General features: G+C 36.9%; 3 protein-coding genes across 4 annotated transcripts; 1 reads left to right on the top strand and 2 right to left on the bottom strand.

Moving 5' to 3' along the window:
- Nucleotides 1-648: 648 nt before the first annotated feature.
- On the bottom strand, nt 649-2,961 carry LOC127264397 (probable serine/threonine-protein kinase PBL7). The gene is made up of 9 exons (XM_051293904.1): nt 2,793-2,961; nt 2,493-2,632; nt 2,297-2,391; nt 2,067-2,218; nt 1,623-1,997; nt 1,397-1,539; nt 1,098-1,316; nt 868-1,017; nt 649-783 (listed from the first exon to the last, which is right to left on the bottom strand). The coding sequence occupies exons 1-9, from the start codon at nt 2,959-2,961 to the stop codon at nt 709-711; spliced, it is 1,518 nt and encodes a 505-aa protein (XP_051149861.1). The 3' UTR covers nt 649-708.
- A 1,668-nt stretch (nt 2,962-4,629) lies between these two features.
- On the top strand, nt 4,630-6,379 carry LOC127265447 (probable E3 ubiquitin-protein ligase RHC1A). 2 transcript variants are annotated; one of them, XM_051295250.1, is made up of 2 exons: nt 4,630-4,907; nt 5,296-6,379. In XM_051295250.1, exon 2 carries the CDS (start codon nt 5,363-5,365, stop codon nt 6,221-6,223), a length of 861 nt encoding a protein of 286 aa, XP_051151207.1. In that variant the 5' UTR covers nt 4,630-4,907; nt 5,296-5,362; the 3' UTR covers nt 6,224-6,379. The 2 variants fall into 2 exon arrangements, with proteins under 2 accessions (XP_051151207.1, XP_051151197.1); XM_051295240.1 differs by having other exon boundaries at nt 4,631-4,907; nt 5,290-6,379.
- A 73-nt stretch (nt 6,380-6,452) lies between these two features.
- On the bottom strand, nt 6,453-13,808 carry LOC127265374 (transcription elongation factor SPT6 homolog). The gene is made up of 17 exons (XM_051295147.1): nt 13,524-13,808; nt 13,286-13,381; nt 12,696-12,825; nt 12,510-12,594; nt 12,247-12,400; nt 12,027-12,159; nt 11,693-11,939; nt 11,414-11,611; nt 11,202-11,321; nt 10,602-10,988; nt 10,400-10,510; nt 9,539-10,318; nt 9,301-9,442; nt 7,987-9,161; nt 7,671-7,880; nt 7,118-7,586; nt 6,453-6,993 (listed from the first exon to the last, which is right to left on the bottom strand). Exons 1-17 carry the CDS (start codon nt 13,555-13,557, stop codon nt 6,563-6,565), a joined length of 4,902 nt encoding a protein of 1,633 aa, XP_051151104.1. The 5' UTR covers nt 13,558-13,808; the 3' UTR covers nt 6,453-6,562.
- Between the last annotated feature and the right edge of the window lie 2,558 nt (nt 13,809-16,366).

Raw genomic sequence — 16,366 nt, 5'->3', positions numbered from 1 at the left:
ATTTGATCCTAATATCTCCCAAGGTACAGTGCCGACTCGTGCCCCAGTTTGTCATTTTCTTTTCTCTTTACTTACTATTCTTCTTTTCAATTTTTTTTGAGATTGTCCTGTGGGAGTGCAGTGAGATGGAGCAATGCATATATGGGTTTGAAGAGGAGAGTGCATAAAAAAATTAGGATGAGTTGGCCACCATAATAGGGCATAGGAATTACAAGTATATAGGATATAGTGAAAATAATTATCTTATAATATAAATAATTATAAATTAAGATTAAAATAGTTAATTAGTTTAATTAAAATTTAAAAAAAATAAAATTTAAAAATTTAAAATGAGATTAAAATGTGTAATCATTTTTAAAAAAAGAAAGTGACATGGTAAGTGGACGAACAGAAACGACAACGTGGACATGGTATTTGGGACGGAGGGGGTATTTTTTTTACATGACATTTAATATAATGTAATAAAATAATTAAAAAATCTCAATAACAATATCAATAATATAGTAGTAACTTCAATCACGTGATTCACGGCCATATTGGTGTATCATTCGATAAAAAATAAAAATGTAAGTTTAATTTGGGGAAGGGATGAAAAGTTTAGTATTCCTATAATTCTTACATCATGAAAGAAATATATATAGCCTCCAAAGCAGCAACGGCGGGTTCCCACAAAATATGTCTCGTCTCTACTTTGTAGTTATATTGTAGTCACCACTCAGACCCGGTAGGCGAGAAGTCTTTGACACCCGAACGATTAATAACGCCCGATAGAGCCTCTACAACCTATGTCCAAATGAGAAAGGAGAAAGTTTATCACGATCAACAACAGATCTTTATCAAATGCATCGCATCATTGCGCTAACTTACCTTACTCATTGGGTATCTACTCCTCGGCTCGTAACTTAGGCATTTGTACGCAATACGAACGAGCCAATACAGTTGAAAAATATCGACGCCGTCTTGAACCTCAGGATCTATCAGCTCCATGTATTTCTTCTTCTTTAAAAGTGGTCTCGCCTACAGCATACAGACTATTAAATGATCATTTCATCTAAAAAAAATTAAATTTTAATAGCTTTCGATGTCTTAAAACTTACCCATCGAAGGAAGCTCTGCCCATTCGTGTCTTGCAATGTCTTTCTCCCGGTCATTAGCTCCAAAAGCACGACCCCGAAAGAATACACGTCGGCTTTACTCAAGTCTATCCCGGTTTCTTGATATTCGGGTGCTAGATATTCAAACGTCCTTACGGTTGTTGTGTCCGACGATTGTCCCAAGGCTTCGTATTGATTCATACTCAGCCCGTAATAAGAAATCTGATCCGGGACGGGACAAATTTTACAAAGGCGTAAACAAACGACGTAGTCATATTTAGATGGCTTGAAACGAGTCTTACCAACGGATGATAGTCGTGCGTGATTAGGATGTTGCTCGGCTTCATGCTTCCGTAGATTCTTTCTCCGTGTAAATACGCCAACCCGTTGGCGACTCCATGTGCTATAATTATGCGTCTTTCCCACGTTAACCCGCGACTTTTTTCTTCAGTAATCGAAGAATTAGAATGCTTATAGTCGATTCTTATCACTATAAATCCATGCAAGTTTTGAATGCTCGATTCTTACCTGATAGAAGCTTGTTGAGCGAACCGTTGCAGACGTATTCGTAGAGTAGAAACCGGTGTGGTCCATCCGAGCACGATCCTATGAGCAAGGCGACGTTTTTGTGGCCAACGTTTTCGAGGATCTTAAGCTCCCTTTTGAACTGTTCTTCTTTGATTGCTGTTGAAGGGCTCTCTCTAACTACAGCTTTGCTTTGATCATTCAACAAGCTAAGATAGATCTTCCTTCCATGATCAGGCACCAAGTTTTGAGGGCAAAATCCATTTGTTGCAAGCTGCAGCTCTGCATAACTGAATTTTCTTCGATTCCCAATCCGTGGCCTTTTGTTCTTGCAGATCGAACACCCCGGATCAGCTAAGGTAGACCTTCTCTGTCCACCTGCGCGCGAAAAAGTTAGGATTACGAAAAAAAAATGGAAATGTATATATAGGGGCGTTGTCGCCTTACTAAGTTCGGAATTTGTCGAGCTCTCCAATGGAGGATCTGTGCCGACCTCATCTGCCTGAGGTCGGCTTATGATCTTGATGCTGTTGGATTTCACTCTGTATATGCCGCAGGACAGGTTCTGTGTGAAATACTTGACGTCATTCTTCGATTGCCTGTCAAAGAGATTGTGTTTTTACAGAGGATTAGTGTTTTTTTTTTCGATAAAAGTAGTAAAGAAATGTTGGAAGTACCTGTATAGAATTACGTCGGTGGCCTGAAAGTTCTTTGCGTAAGTTACGGCAACTTCCTTTAGCAAGCCTGCTTCCACTGCTACGTCGAATTCAATCTTTTCGCGCGCGTGTTGGAAGTTGATCGTCGGATGAGTTATTATAAATTAGGATCGGAGGAAAGAATGATCAAAGATTGTCCAAATATATATATATTCACCTTTAGTGATGATGCAATCTTGATCATTTCTTTGTATCCTTGACAAGTTAAGTATCTTTGTCGCGTCTTGTGAACTTCTTCCTCGATGTCTTCCTTGTGCTTGTTGATCGTCGCGCTCGAATGCAACTTAGTTTTATCTTCTACAAAATTTAACATAAACATGGGTATTGTTAAATAAATATTTACTCTGTTGTTATGATAAATAATCATCTCATTTAAAAATTTAAATTTATAGAAATATACATCATTAGTTACAAAATTTGAAAAAGCTGAACTCGTAGGCAAATTAAAATTTCGTACCAATCCACGAGCTGCATCCATTTCTAGTAAATGCCTGGATGATGCCGAGAACTCTTATTACGTCGCCTTGAATGAGTACAAATTCACTTAGGAAACCCCTCATAGAACTAAAACAAAGCTTCCTCGAAGCGTCTTGGACAATTAGCACTCTATGCGAGTTTGTCGACATTTTCCCTTTAAGCATAAAAATAAAAAATAAAAAAAAAAAAAGTTAGCACGCCACTCTACCGTCCTTTCTTGCTTGAAAAAACTATGTAAATTATGTTACCGCCGCTATACCGAGCTTTCTTGATCGAAAAAACTATGTATATACTACATGAAGGAAGTGAATTACCCTCTAAAATAGATGCATGTTGATATTTATTGGAGGGTTTTTGTTTTTTATTTAAAATTTTTCTTGTTGGTCTCTATGCTCATCTTTTTAACAAATTGGACATATTGTGAAGAGGACAAGTTTGGAAACTTGTTTCTCCTTTGTGTTGGTAAGTGCAAAGTTTGTCATGTTTCTATGCAAATATTCAATTAGGGTAATAAAAACAAGCAAGAAGCTTTGGGTTTCTGGTTTAATTTGATTTGATTGGATTGGATTGATGATGGAAAATATTTTTTTGTGATAAGATGAAACTTTGATGTGGGAGAGCTGAATTTCCTATGACTTGAATTGGGACTTTTTTGGCTATTTTTTCTTGCTTCATGTGCTGAGTTTTGTTTGGATTATTTACATGTCTGAAAATGGACAAAACATGATTGATTTTTTTTTGCATTCTTTGTGCTGTAATTTCTTGTTGATTCGCCGCAGATTTTGGCTGTTCTTTCAGTTGCCCAAAAACTATGTTTAAAGTATTATTGTATGTTTTGTGTCGATCTTATCCATTTTGTACCCAAAAAAATTAAGGTCAAAACTGCTGTGAAGTTCTTGAAAATCCATCTCTGGAAAAGGTTGTGGTCATGGGACACTATGCAACAGAAATCTTGTCCAAATTCCATCCCAAAATAAGATTACACGAGAGGGGTTTTGAAAATTTGAAAATAGTAAAAAATTAGCATGTGATATAATGATTTTTAAAAAGAAAATAGAAAAAATAATGCAAAAAATATATATACATAGTGTATTTAATGTAATATTTATCATTCAAAATTTCAGTTCAAAATCTTCGAATAAACACGGGTGTTCTTTTAGATATTTTGTTTTATTTTTGAATAGTAATTTAATTTAATTTTAAAAAATAATATTTTTTTATATAGAAAATTACTATTATTACATGCTAAAAAAATTAAAATCAAAATTCCAAAAAAACGATCTTCAATGCAATTAAAGTCTCATAGTTCTATCCTAAAATTAAATCGGAATTGAAAACAATATCTCAATTCCATCCAATGTTATGAAATGGTCACTTTTCAAAAGAGATATACATGCTCTGTGATTATATATACTTTCCAGACATTTATCTTCTTTTAGTAAAAATGTCATACTCGTTTTTATTTTTTAAAAATACTTAATATTATTATTCATTAATTCTCATCTCATCTCTCATCTCAAATATCACTATTAAGTGAGTATTATTTTTTTATCATTGTTAATCAATTTTATTTTATTTTTACATCAAAATTCATGTCAAATCCAAATAGCTAACCGTATATAATATAATATACTCTTCCATGGTAGAAATTTGGAAGAAAGTAAAGAAAGAAGAAGCCCATTTGATGGAAGTGGAAGCACGTGCACCCGCAGCAGCAGCCCACAACAAACTCCCTCGATAAAATTAAAGACTCCATTTTTATATCATATCATATCATCAGTTATTTCTTAACTAAAAACCACTGTTTCTTGTTTGCTAACTCTCACACACACACACACACACTTTCACTCACTCACACTTTTGCAGGCTTTTTCCCACATATCTCCCATCTCGACAAATCCCCTTTTCCTATTTTTCTATATTCTCTTCTCTTTCTCTACCTTTACATTTAATTGATTAATTAAATCAATAATGCAGATGGATAGATGTAGATATGATTGAATTTAATTAACCGTGCCGTCATTGTGTTTGTAGAATCTCCATAGCTATGGATCTCCTCTCTCCAATTACCCTCGATTTGGTTTCTGGATCAAAGGTATGTAATTGTAAATGTATATGTGGATGATGATGAACCCCTCTTGTATATTTTTTTTAATAGGAATCTTTGATTGATCTGTTCTTGTGAGCAGCTTGGTATGCCTGGATTTGTTCTTGGGTGTGCTTTTGATTTGTGAATTCTTGATCGGAAATTGATTGATTTTGCACTTTCTTGAATCTTCATTTTGTTTTTTCCTCAGTTAATTGCTTCGATTTCTCATTGATTTTGACAAAAAAATCATTTTCCCAAATAATTGTTGAGTTTGTGTTCTTGATTTAAGACAACCCCATAAAGAAAAGAAATTCCCAAAATGTAATGCCTAATTTGTTGATTCTTTCGATGTTTGCACTGATCTTTTGATGTTTCTGTGTTTGCAAAGGTTTAGAGATATATAGAGAGAGATTAGGACATATATAAATATATAGAGAGAGAGAGAGGGGATTAGGAGGGAGATGTCAAGCCATGGAAGAACTCATTGGTGCTACAGATGTTCAGACACAATAAATCTCCAGACACAAACCACAGTTTGTCCAAACTGCAATGGAGGTTTCATACAAGAACTCGAAGAACAGGTCGCCGGAAACTCGCCAGAGCCGGTGCACCGGCCGAGGTTCATGGAGGCCGTATCGAATTTCCTAAGGGAGCAAATGACTGTAAGAACCAACAACACAAGGTTGTCCGAGCCGAGCCGTCCAAACGGCGGTTCGTGGAACTCATTCCTCGTCTTCACCGGCGACATTTCGCCGGAAACAAGATTGCCGGGGAGAGGCGGACTATTGGAGTTCCTCAATGAATCTCTCGGATTCAGGCGCGAAAACGGCGGCGATTATTTTATAGGCCCCGGCGTTGAAGAGTTCTTCGATCACGTCACCCGCGACACGCAAAACGGGGCTCCTCCCGGGGCAGCGTCGAGATCGTCAATCGACGCATTGCCGGTCGTCAAGATCGGGAAGAAGCACGTTCGCGCCGATACGACGTGCGCCGTTTGTAAGGAGAAGTTCGAGCTCGGCTCCCGGGTCAAGAAGCTTCCGTGTAAGCATTTGTATCATTCGGAATGTATCGTTCCGTGGCTCGAGCAACGCAGCTCGTGCCCCGTCTGCCGGCACGAGCTGAGTAGCCGTCGAAAAAACAGTGGAAACTCAAGCGATCGGAACAGGGCGACAATGAGGTGGCGGCGGTGGTCGTTTCGATGGCTGTTCCGTTCGACTCGGGCGAGTCCGCGACGGCAGAGTGATACGGATGAACCGGAGACAGTGTCCTACCATGAGGGTGATCAGTATAGGGAGAACTCATTTTGGCCCTTTGAATACTAACTAATCTTCATATGGTTTTAGATTATTTCTGTCATAATGTTTTTATGTTTGGATAATAACATGTTGATTATTGTTGTTTGATTTCATCCCAAATTTTGCTATTTTGGCAAATATTGTTTAATCAAATCGAAGAAAAATATTCGACTTTGATATTGATATTAAGGAATTACTTGTTAGCAAAAAGTAGTGATAAATTCTAGGAATTACTTGTCCAACATTGCAACACAAATTCAAAAGGTATGTTTGTAGAGATAATAAGACATTACAAAGCAAAAGGAAAGCAGCAGCAGCATCTGTAGAGCATAAGAAAATTGCAATTGCATAAAGTAAATAAATGTTTTACGACCAGCCGCCGCCGCCGCCGCCCCAACTGCCGCCGCCGCCGCCGTCTTCGGAGCTCTTTTTGCTACCACCGCCCCACCCAGAACTACCACCACCATCCGCACCACCACCGGCATTACTGGAACCACCGCCGCCGCCGGCCTGCCCCCAGGAACCCCAACCACTGCCGCCGCCATCCCCAGCATTGCTGCCGCCGTCGCCTCCTCCCCAGCTACCACCAAATGCATCCCGACCGGGGGAGTTATCGACTTTGGCTCCAGGAAAGCTTCCCCATCCATCGTTGTTGCTGTTGTCATCTTTATTGTCCCACTTCCTCGACCCTCGATCTGAATCTTGTCGGTCGCCTCCCCTTCCACCGCGCCCGCGTCCCCGGCCGCGCCCACCGTATGGTCTAGGTGGCCCGTCGCCATTTCTGTAGTCGCCTCTCCCTGGAACCGAATTGAAATTTTACGTAGAAATATGAACAATATGATATAATAGCCAAACAAAAAGGCAACTTTTGTATCAACTACGCGAATGCAATAAAAAACTGAGTCGAGGGCGTAGTTTAACCTGGTCGAGATCCGGAACCCCTATCTCTATCTTGACCTCCTCGCCAGCCACCGCCGCCTTCATTGTTCGAACCGCCCCAGCCACCCCCACCAGGAGCAGGACTCCTCATAGGAACCATAGCGGCAACCGAGCGAATTGACGGTGCAGAATCATGAGGATCGTCGATATGCCTCTGGAAATAAGCCACTAGACGGTCAATGTCCTCGAACATTCGTTTCCGGAACTTGAATCCTTTCGGATAGAGGCCGATGTACTCGTGATGTGGATTAGAACTGCGTATGTACGTCAGGATGAAAGTTCCGGGATGTTCGTGGGATATTCCGAAGCCATAGACAATCCTCATCGGATTCTCAGCCTTCTCGATTCGAAGGAGCTCGTCAACTTCAGTTTTAGTGCCTCGCCTAAATTTGCGGTAGTTAAGCATTACTTTCAAATGGGCTACCAACGGATCCACATAACGATCCATTACCTAGAAGGACGTGGAATGATTAGTCGTAGTCAATTAAGCAGTGACAAAGTCGCGTCTTTAAGCAAAATAGCTCGAATACCATACCTCGTCGAGATCTTCAAATGTATCGTCCCCAATTTTAAGTGTCTTCCCAATTCGAAGTAAACTAGTAATATCCTTGTGTTCCTTTCCACCTTCGATAATGTCCTTGTTGGCATATACCCCATCGTAAACTTTCAGTGTCAAGGTCAAATACGAAGGTCCACGGGAACTAGGGCGAATGACACTTTCGCCAGGATCTTTCTCAGCCAAAAACTGTTCCAACACATACCAGAAAATTAACCGTGATTCCTGTATTTATTCGATAGCAAAATATAGAGGCGAATCATAGGAAAATGGAGAATAGTAATGTGCAACAAACCTCAATTGCTGCATCAGCTGTTATGTTTTGGAAGCGAGGGTGAACAATCATCCTCGGCTTAAAATGCTTCTTTGCAAGCTCCTTCTCTTTACGACTTTTTTCTTGTTGAGACTGTGGGGCGGTGCGATCTTCATGATAGTAAGGATCCAAGTTCCGATTAGTCTGGAAACGATTACCCCTCATTTCACTCTCTCTACAAGTCAAGAACACCTGATACCGATTCATCTGAATAGATTTGATTCTGCAACTTAAAATTTCTCCTTCACGGAGTTTCTCGGTTAAATCGTTAATATCCCTCCACTCATCCGTATAATCTTCCTTGGCGAGCACGCCTTTCAATCCAGACTCAAGAAGACAAAATGCCCTATTCTCTTGCACTCTTTGAACGGTAGCTTGCACAATTCTTCCTTCAGATAGTGTTTCTTCGGACTCCCCGGATAGCAAGTAAAACTCATCATCTTGACTTCGGGGTTCGTATGGTCTACGCCGATCTTGGAAGCCTTCAATCAACTCCAGCCTGATATCATTAAGGGTTTGTTTTTTGTTCAAGCGGCTCTTCTGTTCAGCATATTCTTGAACATCGACAGCTCTCAATAAATGAGGCTTCTCCCTGACATGCTCTATAGCCATTTCCAGTACATCATCATCATCGTTTGCATCATCATTGCCATCTTCCCGATAAATATCCTTGGCCAGATCTTGTGCAAGGCTGTAAGACTCTGGATGTATTCGAGTGTCATCCAACAAATCTATAAACTGACTGCTACTAGATGTAAGACCACTGCGTCGAACTCGAAGGAATCCAACAGCATTAATAAAGACCTTTTTACCAAGACCATGAGACGTCAAAAGATCTTTCCTAGTGAATATGGCTCCTGCTCTTACCAAGGACCTTTGCAAAGAAGCTGCTTTTCGGGGTCCAAGCCCAGAGATAAATTGCAGAGGAGCAAATAGCCATTCATGGCTAGAAGCCAAGTTCAAATCAAGACCGACCTGATTTGTAACATCCACCATAACTTGCTCGATCATGCTATACTTCTCATCAGGAGTAAGAAAATTCTCCAAGGGACTGAGTTTCCAAGACAATATCTCCCTACCCGGACCACATAATGTGGCCACCATGGTTAATGGATTCTGAAGATAACGCCCAATACCAACAGCGCGCCTAATAATCCCTATAACAGACAAGGATACATGTAAATTCCCAATCAAATACATTAAATGTCCAAGGACAGGAAGGTATGAAGAATAAACAACCACAAAAAACAGTATACCACAGAGAAATAAGGTAATGAAGTAGAATTCTGGAATTACCTTCTTGAGAAGGAAGTTGATCGACTGATATGCGAGAATTCTCATACAAATGCGGAAGAGACTCGTCACCAAAGACAATATTCATATTGTCCATCTCTTGACCGACGTCCCTGGGGTTATCTTCCACCATCTTGAAGATAATCTGATGATACATGAGGTAAAATATTATATATAACGGCACACGACTTCTCACTCAACAAAGAACTCCAAACAATGAGAAAACACTTCTTGTATTTACCTCGTAAATATCATTCTTTAATTTGGTACAGGACAAATTAGCTGCACCTAGTGCCACAACTTGGGGTTGGTGATCCATCATAAACTTCTGCACTCGCTGTTGATCATTTTTCTTACGTTGCTGTTCATTAACACTTTGCCCACGAAGACTCAGGTTACCAGCATGCAGTACATCAATAACCTCTCCAGCTGAATCCAACATCACAAAAGTAGTAGCAGGCTTCCCTGGTCCCCAGCAACAAGCCATAACCCTCGGGGCAGCTTCCTCATCTGAGCTAATATCACTTTCTTTGCACTGATATGGAGCAACAGACACTTTGTCCCACAATAACTTTCCATATTCCCAGTGTAACCAGGCTTTTGCCCGACTGGTCAGTAGAGATCTAGCCTCCTTTTCCATGGAAGGCAGAAGCAAATTGTGAAAGGCGTCATGAATTATGAGCTTTCTCTGCTCGTTCCACAGCTGAGCAGATTTACTAACACCATCACTCAGATAATAGTCATGCGAATCACTTATCAGCTTTTCAAGGACAACTTCGGGTAACTTGATAGTAACTTTCAAAAGCTTATCTTCTTCAGCTTTCTGAATCAAAAGCCATTGAGCATCATCAAATCGGTTGAGCGGCTTGTCACGCAACCACTTAATTCCAGCAAACTGGTGGAAAGAATCAATAGCTGTATTGCCATCTTGCGTAGGACTAGTTGACACTACAGCATTATCCACAAAGATACTGCGGACATGCTTACGGACAATTGGTTCACAACTGATTTCAACAGCGGCCTGGATATTAGCATAAAAAATCAGACAATATCTCAAAATTATTCAGTTCACAAGAACAAATCAAACTGCAACTGCACATACCATGTGCCTTGCACCTTTCAACACAGCTTGGGGTGTCTCAAACATTTTACAGGTGAAATTAGCTGCCATCTCCTCTGGTGTTTCCTTCGCATCCTCCAATTCATCCATCCTCTACAGAAAATACATACATATATATATAATAAGAAGTAAATAAACTGAAACCACACCTAACAAGTGCAACAAAAAATAACACTACACCCACCATTTTCTCCAGGGAAATCTGCAAACCAAATTGCTCTGAGCTATAGCCAAATTTGCTTGCAACCTCCCATAGTCCAGATTTAGAGCAAACACTGTAATGTGATCTCCTCTTTGGCCTCTTAAATTGTCCCTCATCCAGAACAACTTCACCAGGGGGGAAGTGTAAATTAAACTTGGAGTCTACATCATCAACCTCCCTTTCTGAATCGGCAGTTTTAAGCGACTTAGTTATTGACTCAAAAAGCATTTTATTTAAATCTAGGCGTGTTTCATCGTATACTCTCCGAGTCTCTTCTTCAAACCGCTTATTGTAGTATGACTGGAGTGCACTCTTTCTTTTTTGAAGAAGAAGCCACTTGTGATCCAAGTCCTGAATTGACCAAAGCACCTGCATCACAACAGTCAGTTGAGTTTTAAGTTAAAAGTTTCAAAGCCAAATTTTCCTGCAATTTGAGACAAACATATTCTCCTCAGTAAATTATAAAGGAGCTTTCTAAGTATAGCAACTTCCATCAAAATAAATTCAATAATAAAAATTATACTAATAAGTATAATATTAAAAGTTGAGGCATGGTTTGATATTAAGACTGTCAAAACCCACCTTGTGCCACTTCAGAGGAGGTTTCTGGTTAGGATCATTATCAATATCAGCTTCAGGCTCATTTGGATCCTTTAATAGGCTCAAAATCTCCTCTTTTCGATACATAGCTATGAATGGAACCTACATTACAGACAAAACGTTGAAGAAATGAATAGAAAAGGATGATATTCTGACAGTGGTAATAAGCACAAAAAATAGAGGAAAACACATACATCTAGCTTTTGAACATGCATTAACTCCAGAAATCTAGCAAGATGTCTCTTCAGTTCATCATCTACTTCCTCATTCGTCGAACTACTCTTGTTATAAAATGGTACCATGCCATTCACAAGCTGATTATATATCCATTCTGTCTCCATCTTGTTACTAAGCTCATCCGTTGGAGGGGGACCAGTACTTTCTTCAGATAACTACAGAAGAAAAAAATCAAATAAAAAAACTAAGATCTCCACACACATAACAACAAATATTACGAAAGATTCTTAATAAACCTGCATCCTTTCAGGGACGTCAATCTCTCTAATCTGATCATCTTTTCCAGTCATATATTTCTCAGAAAGTATGCTGGGGTCAAACTGATCCTCAAGGCTCCTCTCACCAACTTCACCAAACCTATCCCTGAATCCCGACTTCCTACTGTCCAAAAGTTTGTCAACGTCACCAAATATTTCATGGGCTTCCTGAAGGGCAGATGAAGAAATTCCTGGTCGCTGCCTGCTCTTCTTGACTTTCTTCCTCCTGCACAAAGGTATGTCCATTTATACTCGTAAATTTATATATCAATTACGTGCCACATCAACAGATTGTGACAGGCGTAACGTATACCTCAAAGGAGCCCCATTTTCATCAACTTCCTCTTCATCAACAATAAAATCTGCCATCTCATCCTCCTCCCCAATGTCAGCATCCTCTTCCTCCAGAGGTTCATCCTCCTCAGCAATATCTTCGAGAGGTTGTCCTGTAATTTTCACAGAAACCCGTGATCAGTAAGAGTAAATAATTGTTCCAAGCTCCCATGGAACAAGATAGTTTCAAAAAAAATTACCATCATCATCTCCAAACAAGCTGCGCTTAAGCTTCTCCTCAGCTGTCCGCCCACCTTTACCACTACCATCAAACTCCTCTTCATCAGAAAATCCAGAGGAGCCTTCTTCTGCATCCCTTCGAGCCTTTTTTAGACGCTTAAATTTCTTACTTTCCTGAGGACAAACAATCAAGGTTAATAGTCACCCATAAACAACACTAATCATAGCAAGCGAACGGATAAATAAGTAAAATATATGCAGAGATGAGTAAATGGAAACATACCAACTTCGGGCGATGCACAGAGATATTGCTTTCCTGGAGGAGTTCATAGTCATCCTCGTCAAGAACATAGTTCCTTTCTGACTCCCTATGATTAGAGAAATGTATAGTAATTTGAACACATTTTACTCTATCTAGGTAAGGTTTATTGACATAAACTTTTACAAACAGACAGAAGATGGTACACACCTCTTTTTCCTTTTCTTTTTCTTTTGCCTCTCCTCATCACTGTCAACTCTATCCTCTTCCTCCTCTTCCTCTTCTTCCTCGACATCATCCACTATGAATCCATCTTTTTCATATTCGTCCTGCCCTTCCTCTGTTCCAGTGTTCAATATAAACTCCATCAATCAATGAACAACAATGAACTTAAAATAAATAAAATGTCAGCATGTCACAACAACCAAACCAAAATTGATCTGAGTTACCGAATTCTACCTAAGATTTGAAAGTTTCCTTAATGAAATTTACTAATTAAAGTAACCAAATAACTCTATCTGGAGGGGAACAGGAGCATAACACATCAAAGCAACCCAATCCTAAAAAACTATGCTCCCAGCAGAATTATTAAATCAAATGTGAATCATAAATTCAAAACCCTTTGATTCTGGCTAGCAAAAAAACAAATAAACGATTCCTTCCAGAAAGAATTTTTCCGACACGCAAGAAAGCCTAACATCACTAAAGCACAAAAGATATCAAACAAATCAAAACCGAAAGCTCATACATTCATATATCTTCAAAAGAAAATGAAGGACAGACCAGAAAATGCTTCTTACCGTCTTCTTCTTCTTCATCCTCTTCGTCCTCGCGTTCATCAGCTTGATCTCCGTAAGGCTCTTCATCTCTCTCCTCTTCGTCAACACCAATCTCATCTGAGAATTTTTAAAGAAACCCAAAAATGAATACCAGCCAATATTGATAGAATCAAAAAAGCTTCGGACGAATTAGAATAATTTATCATGTACAAATATATTTTGACCAAACAAAAGAAGGGAAAATCACAACTATTCATACCTTCGTCGTCAGAGATCACATTCTTCCCAGCCATGGCGATGCGAGTGCGGAAACAGGTAGGAAAAGTAAAACCCTAGAAGGAAGGAATCAAGCTAAAATTAAGTAAAATACCCTCCCTCCTGTCGAGCTTCAAAAATGGCCCCGAATCATCCATCGTTTCTCCAGCCCCATTTCTTCATTAAATCGAAAACCAAAAGCCCTAGACCACGAACGAACAAACCCTTTTTACGGTCGCCAGCTGATTTCCTCTCGTCGATGCACAAAAACAAGAATGCATAAGACCACTCAGGCACGCACACAAATATATATACAGACTTGCCCAATCGGTTCCGAACCGGCGCCGGTTCTCCGGTTTCTAGCTATCTAACCTAGACCGAAATCGGTTATTTCTTCCAAACCGTGAACCACAGGTTTTTGTCATAAAAAAAAATTGATAGTTAGGTAAGGGTGGTACGACTTTTGGGTTGATTTTAATAAATTTATACTCCCTTCATCCCGGATATCATGTCCTTATTGTCGTTTTTGTCCCTTCCATATACTATGTTATTAAAATGATTACACACTTTAATTTTATTTTAAATTTTTAAATTTTATTTTTTTAATTTTAATTAAACTAATTAGTTATCTTAATCAGAATAATTATTTTTACTAATACATTCTTAATTATTTGCTAATTACATCCCTCTTAAAATACCGTGTCTACAGTGTAGAAGACACGGGGACGGTGGGAGTATATTTTATATATAAAAATTAATTATTTTAAATATAAAAGTAAAATTATAATATAATAAAATATTATAATATAATTAATAAATAACTAATATATTTATTTGTATAAAATACATAATAAATTTTTAAAATCAAATAATGAATAAAAAAAATTAAACTGAAAAATCTATTTCAAAGCGCCGGGTAAATTAGCTTTTTAGAATTTAGTTTCCTGGGTGAAAAAAAACTATTCCGAAAAGCTAATTTACCAAATTGTTCAATAAGTTATTAAAAAGTTCTTTGTCAAACATCCTTTATTTTTTTTTATACGAAAGTTGAAAATTTATAAGGATATTTATTATATTAAATATGTAATATAATTTAAAAAGTTAGAAAAAAAAAATAGTTCTTCAGTTTTCATTGAAAGATTGTCATCTTTTATTTTTTGTCCGTCCCAAAATAATGTTACAATTTTATAATTTACTAATTGTACTACTATAACATAATAAATATCATTTCAACTTAAACTATATTACACATGTGTCATTATTTTTATATTATACAATACTAATAAGTATATTTTTGTCTTTTTAACTACAACCCAATATAATACTATTAATATTCAAAAATCTACTTGTAAAAAGTAAACGACAATCTTTTTACAGGACTGGGAGAATATTATTTTTTAAACAAAAAATGCCATTTTTATTTTTCTTTTTTGTGAAACATACCAAATATTATTTTTTGAAAATAAAAATATAGTTCAATGGCAAAACCCTCAACCTGCACTTACAACTTACCTTTATGTGTTTTAATTCAATATTTAATTTATTCATTTATTAATTCATTATACTTCTTCGTCCCATTGGTTACCATTTTTCATTTTCGTCCGTTATCATTTCCTAATTTAGTAATTATACTATCTATTTAACATAATAAATACTCTTTCAATTTACAATATATTACACAAATGTCAATTTTCATTATTTTTATATTATACTATACTATGGATATTTTTGTTTTTTTTTTTACTGTAATCCAATATAATACTAATATTTAAAAATTTATGTGCAAAGAGCAAATAACACCCTTTCAATGAGACGGAGGCAAAATCAATCTTTTTTTTTTTTCACATTATAACAAATCTAATAAATTTTAATTACATTATCATTGTAAAAACATACTATCATTTATCTAAATACATATAATTCTAAAATTCAAATAAAATTCATAATTTTACATTTTAAAATTATTGTTATATACTAGTATTTTATAAAAAAAAAAAAAAAACATATATCTATGACAATGTTAATATTTTTTAGTTGTATTGGCTAACTTTTGTACTGTGTACAACCGTTTAAGTTACAAATTGAGAAGTAGATATCAAATGAGCAAGGTAAGATGTACATATGATCCATCTTGATGAAGTTCAATCGGAAGTTTTCACTCATTATAGTATCAAATATTTATCATTTATCGAATTTAAACGACAAGTATAAATTATCTATATATTGGAGATAAAAATATATTTTGTAAAAATCAACAATCACTGCTATATTTATTCAAGAGCTATTTATGTTTCTTTAATGATAGAAGGATTAACCATGGACTTCCTAATATCAATAGAAAGTTTCATTTCTCTATGCTAACTCATGTTTTTTTGGCAAAATGTAAAAATAAGATCAACACCTATATAGAATTGTTAAACAAATTATATTGTTGGTGAGTCAATGACTTGATTCAACTCAAGCTTGCCAATAGTTCGATTGGATTAGGTGGTATACAGTATATATTCTTTTATAGATGAATATAATATGTTTTTTTTTTTTTTTTTAATCATCTACAAACAAATTATTTGTTTGCTCAATGAAATTTTATGGCATAATAAATAAAATAATAATATAATGAATAATTGCCGGTAAAAAAATGACCAGCGCTCTAGGGGAGAACCATTTTGCATATCTTTTCAACTCTCAAATTTTAGTTTTAAAAATTAAGGATGTGTTTGTTTTTTAAAATGGTTTAAAGAAATACATTTGTGATGTTATTTATAAAGAATTACGTATATTTAAATGTATAAAAAAATATAAAAATAATAAATATAAAATATAAAAATAATAAATTTATATTATATA

This window comes from Andrographis paniculata, unplaced genomic scaffold, assembly GCF_009805555.1.
Source record: "Andrographis paniculata isolate CXL003 unplaced genomic scaffold, ASM980555v1 Contig17END, whole genome shotgun sequence".
Taxonomy (NCBI): domain Eukaryota; kingdom Viridiplantae; phylum Streptophyta; class Magnoliopsida; order Lamiales; family Acanthaceae; genus Andrographis; species Andrographis paniculata.
This window is presented reverse-complemented; position numbering and strand designations above follow the sequence as displayed.

What these genes read in the sequence shown, in the direction of transcription:
- LOC127264397 (XM_051293904.1), bottom strand. Translation starts at nt 2,961, where the DNA reads ATGTCGACAAACTCGCATAGAGTGCTAATTGTCCAAGACGCTTCGAGG. An exon ending in TGGATGCAGCTCGTGGATTG is followed by an intron (nt 2,633 to 2,792) that starts GTACGAAATTTT and finishes TAAATTTTGTAG; the next exon opens with AAGATAAAACTAAGTTGCAT. An exon ending in CTCGACAAATTCCGAACTTA is followed by an intron (nt 1,998 to 2,066) that starts GTAAGGCGACAA and finishes TTTCGCGCGCAG; the next exon opens with GTGGACAGAGAAGGTCTACC.
- LOC127265447 (XM_051295250.1), top strand. Translation starts at nt 5,363, where the DNA reads ATGTCAAGCCATGGAAGAACTCATTGGTGCTACAGATGTTCAGACACA.
- LOC127265374 (XM_051295147.1), bottom strand. Translation starts at nt 13,557, where the DNA reads ATGGCTGGGAAGAATGTGATCTCTGACGACGAAG. An exon ending in AAAAAGAAAAGGAAAAAGAG is followed by an intron (nt 12,595 to 12,695) that starts GTGTGTACCATC and finishes CTCTAATCATAG; the next exon opens with GGAGTCAGAAAGGAACTATG. An exon ending in CATTTGAAGATCTCGACGAG is followed by an intron (nt 7,587 to 7,670) that starts GTATGGTATTCG and finishes ACGTCCTTCTAG; the next exon opens with GTAATGGATCGTTATGTGGA.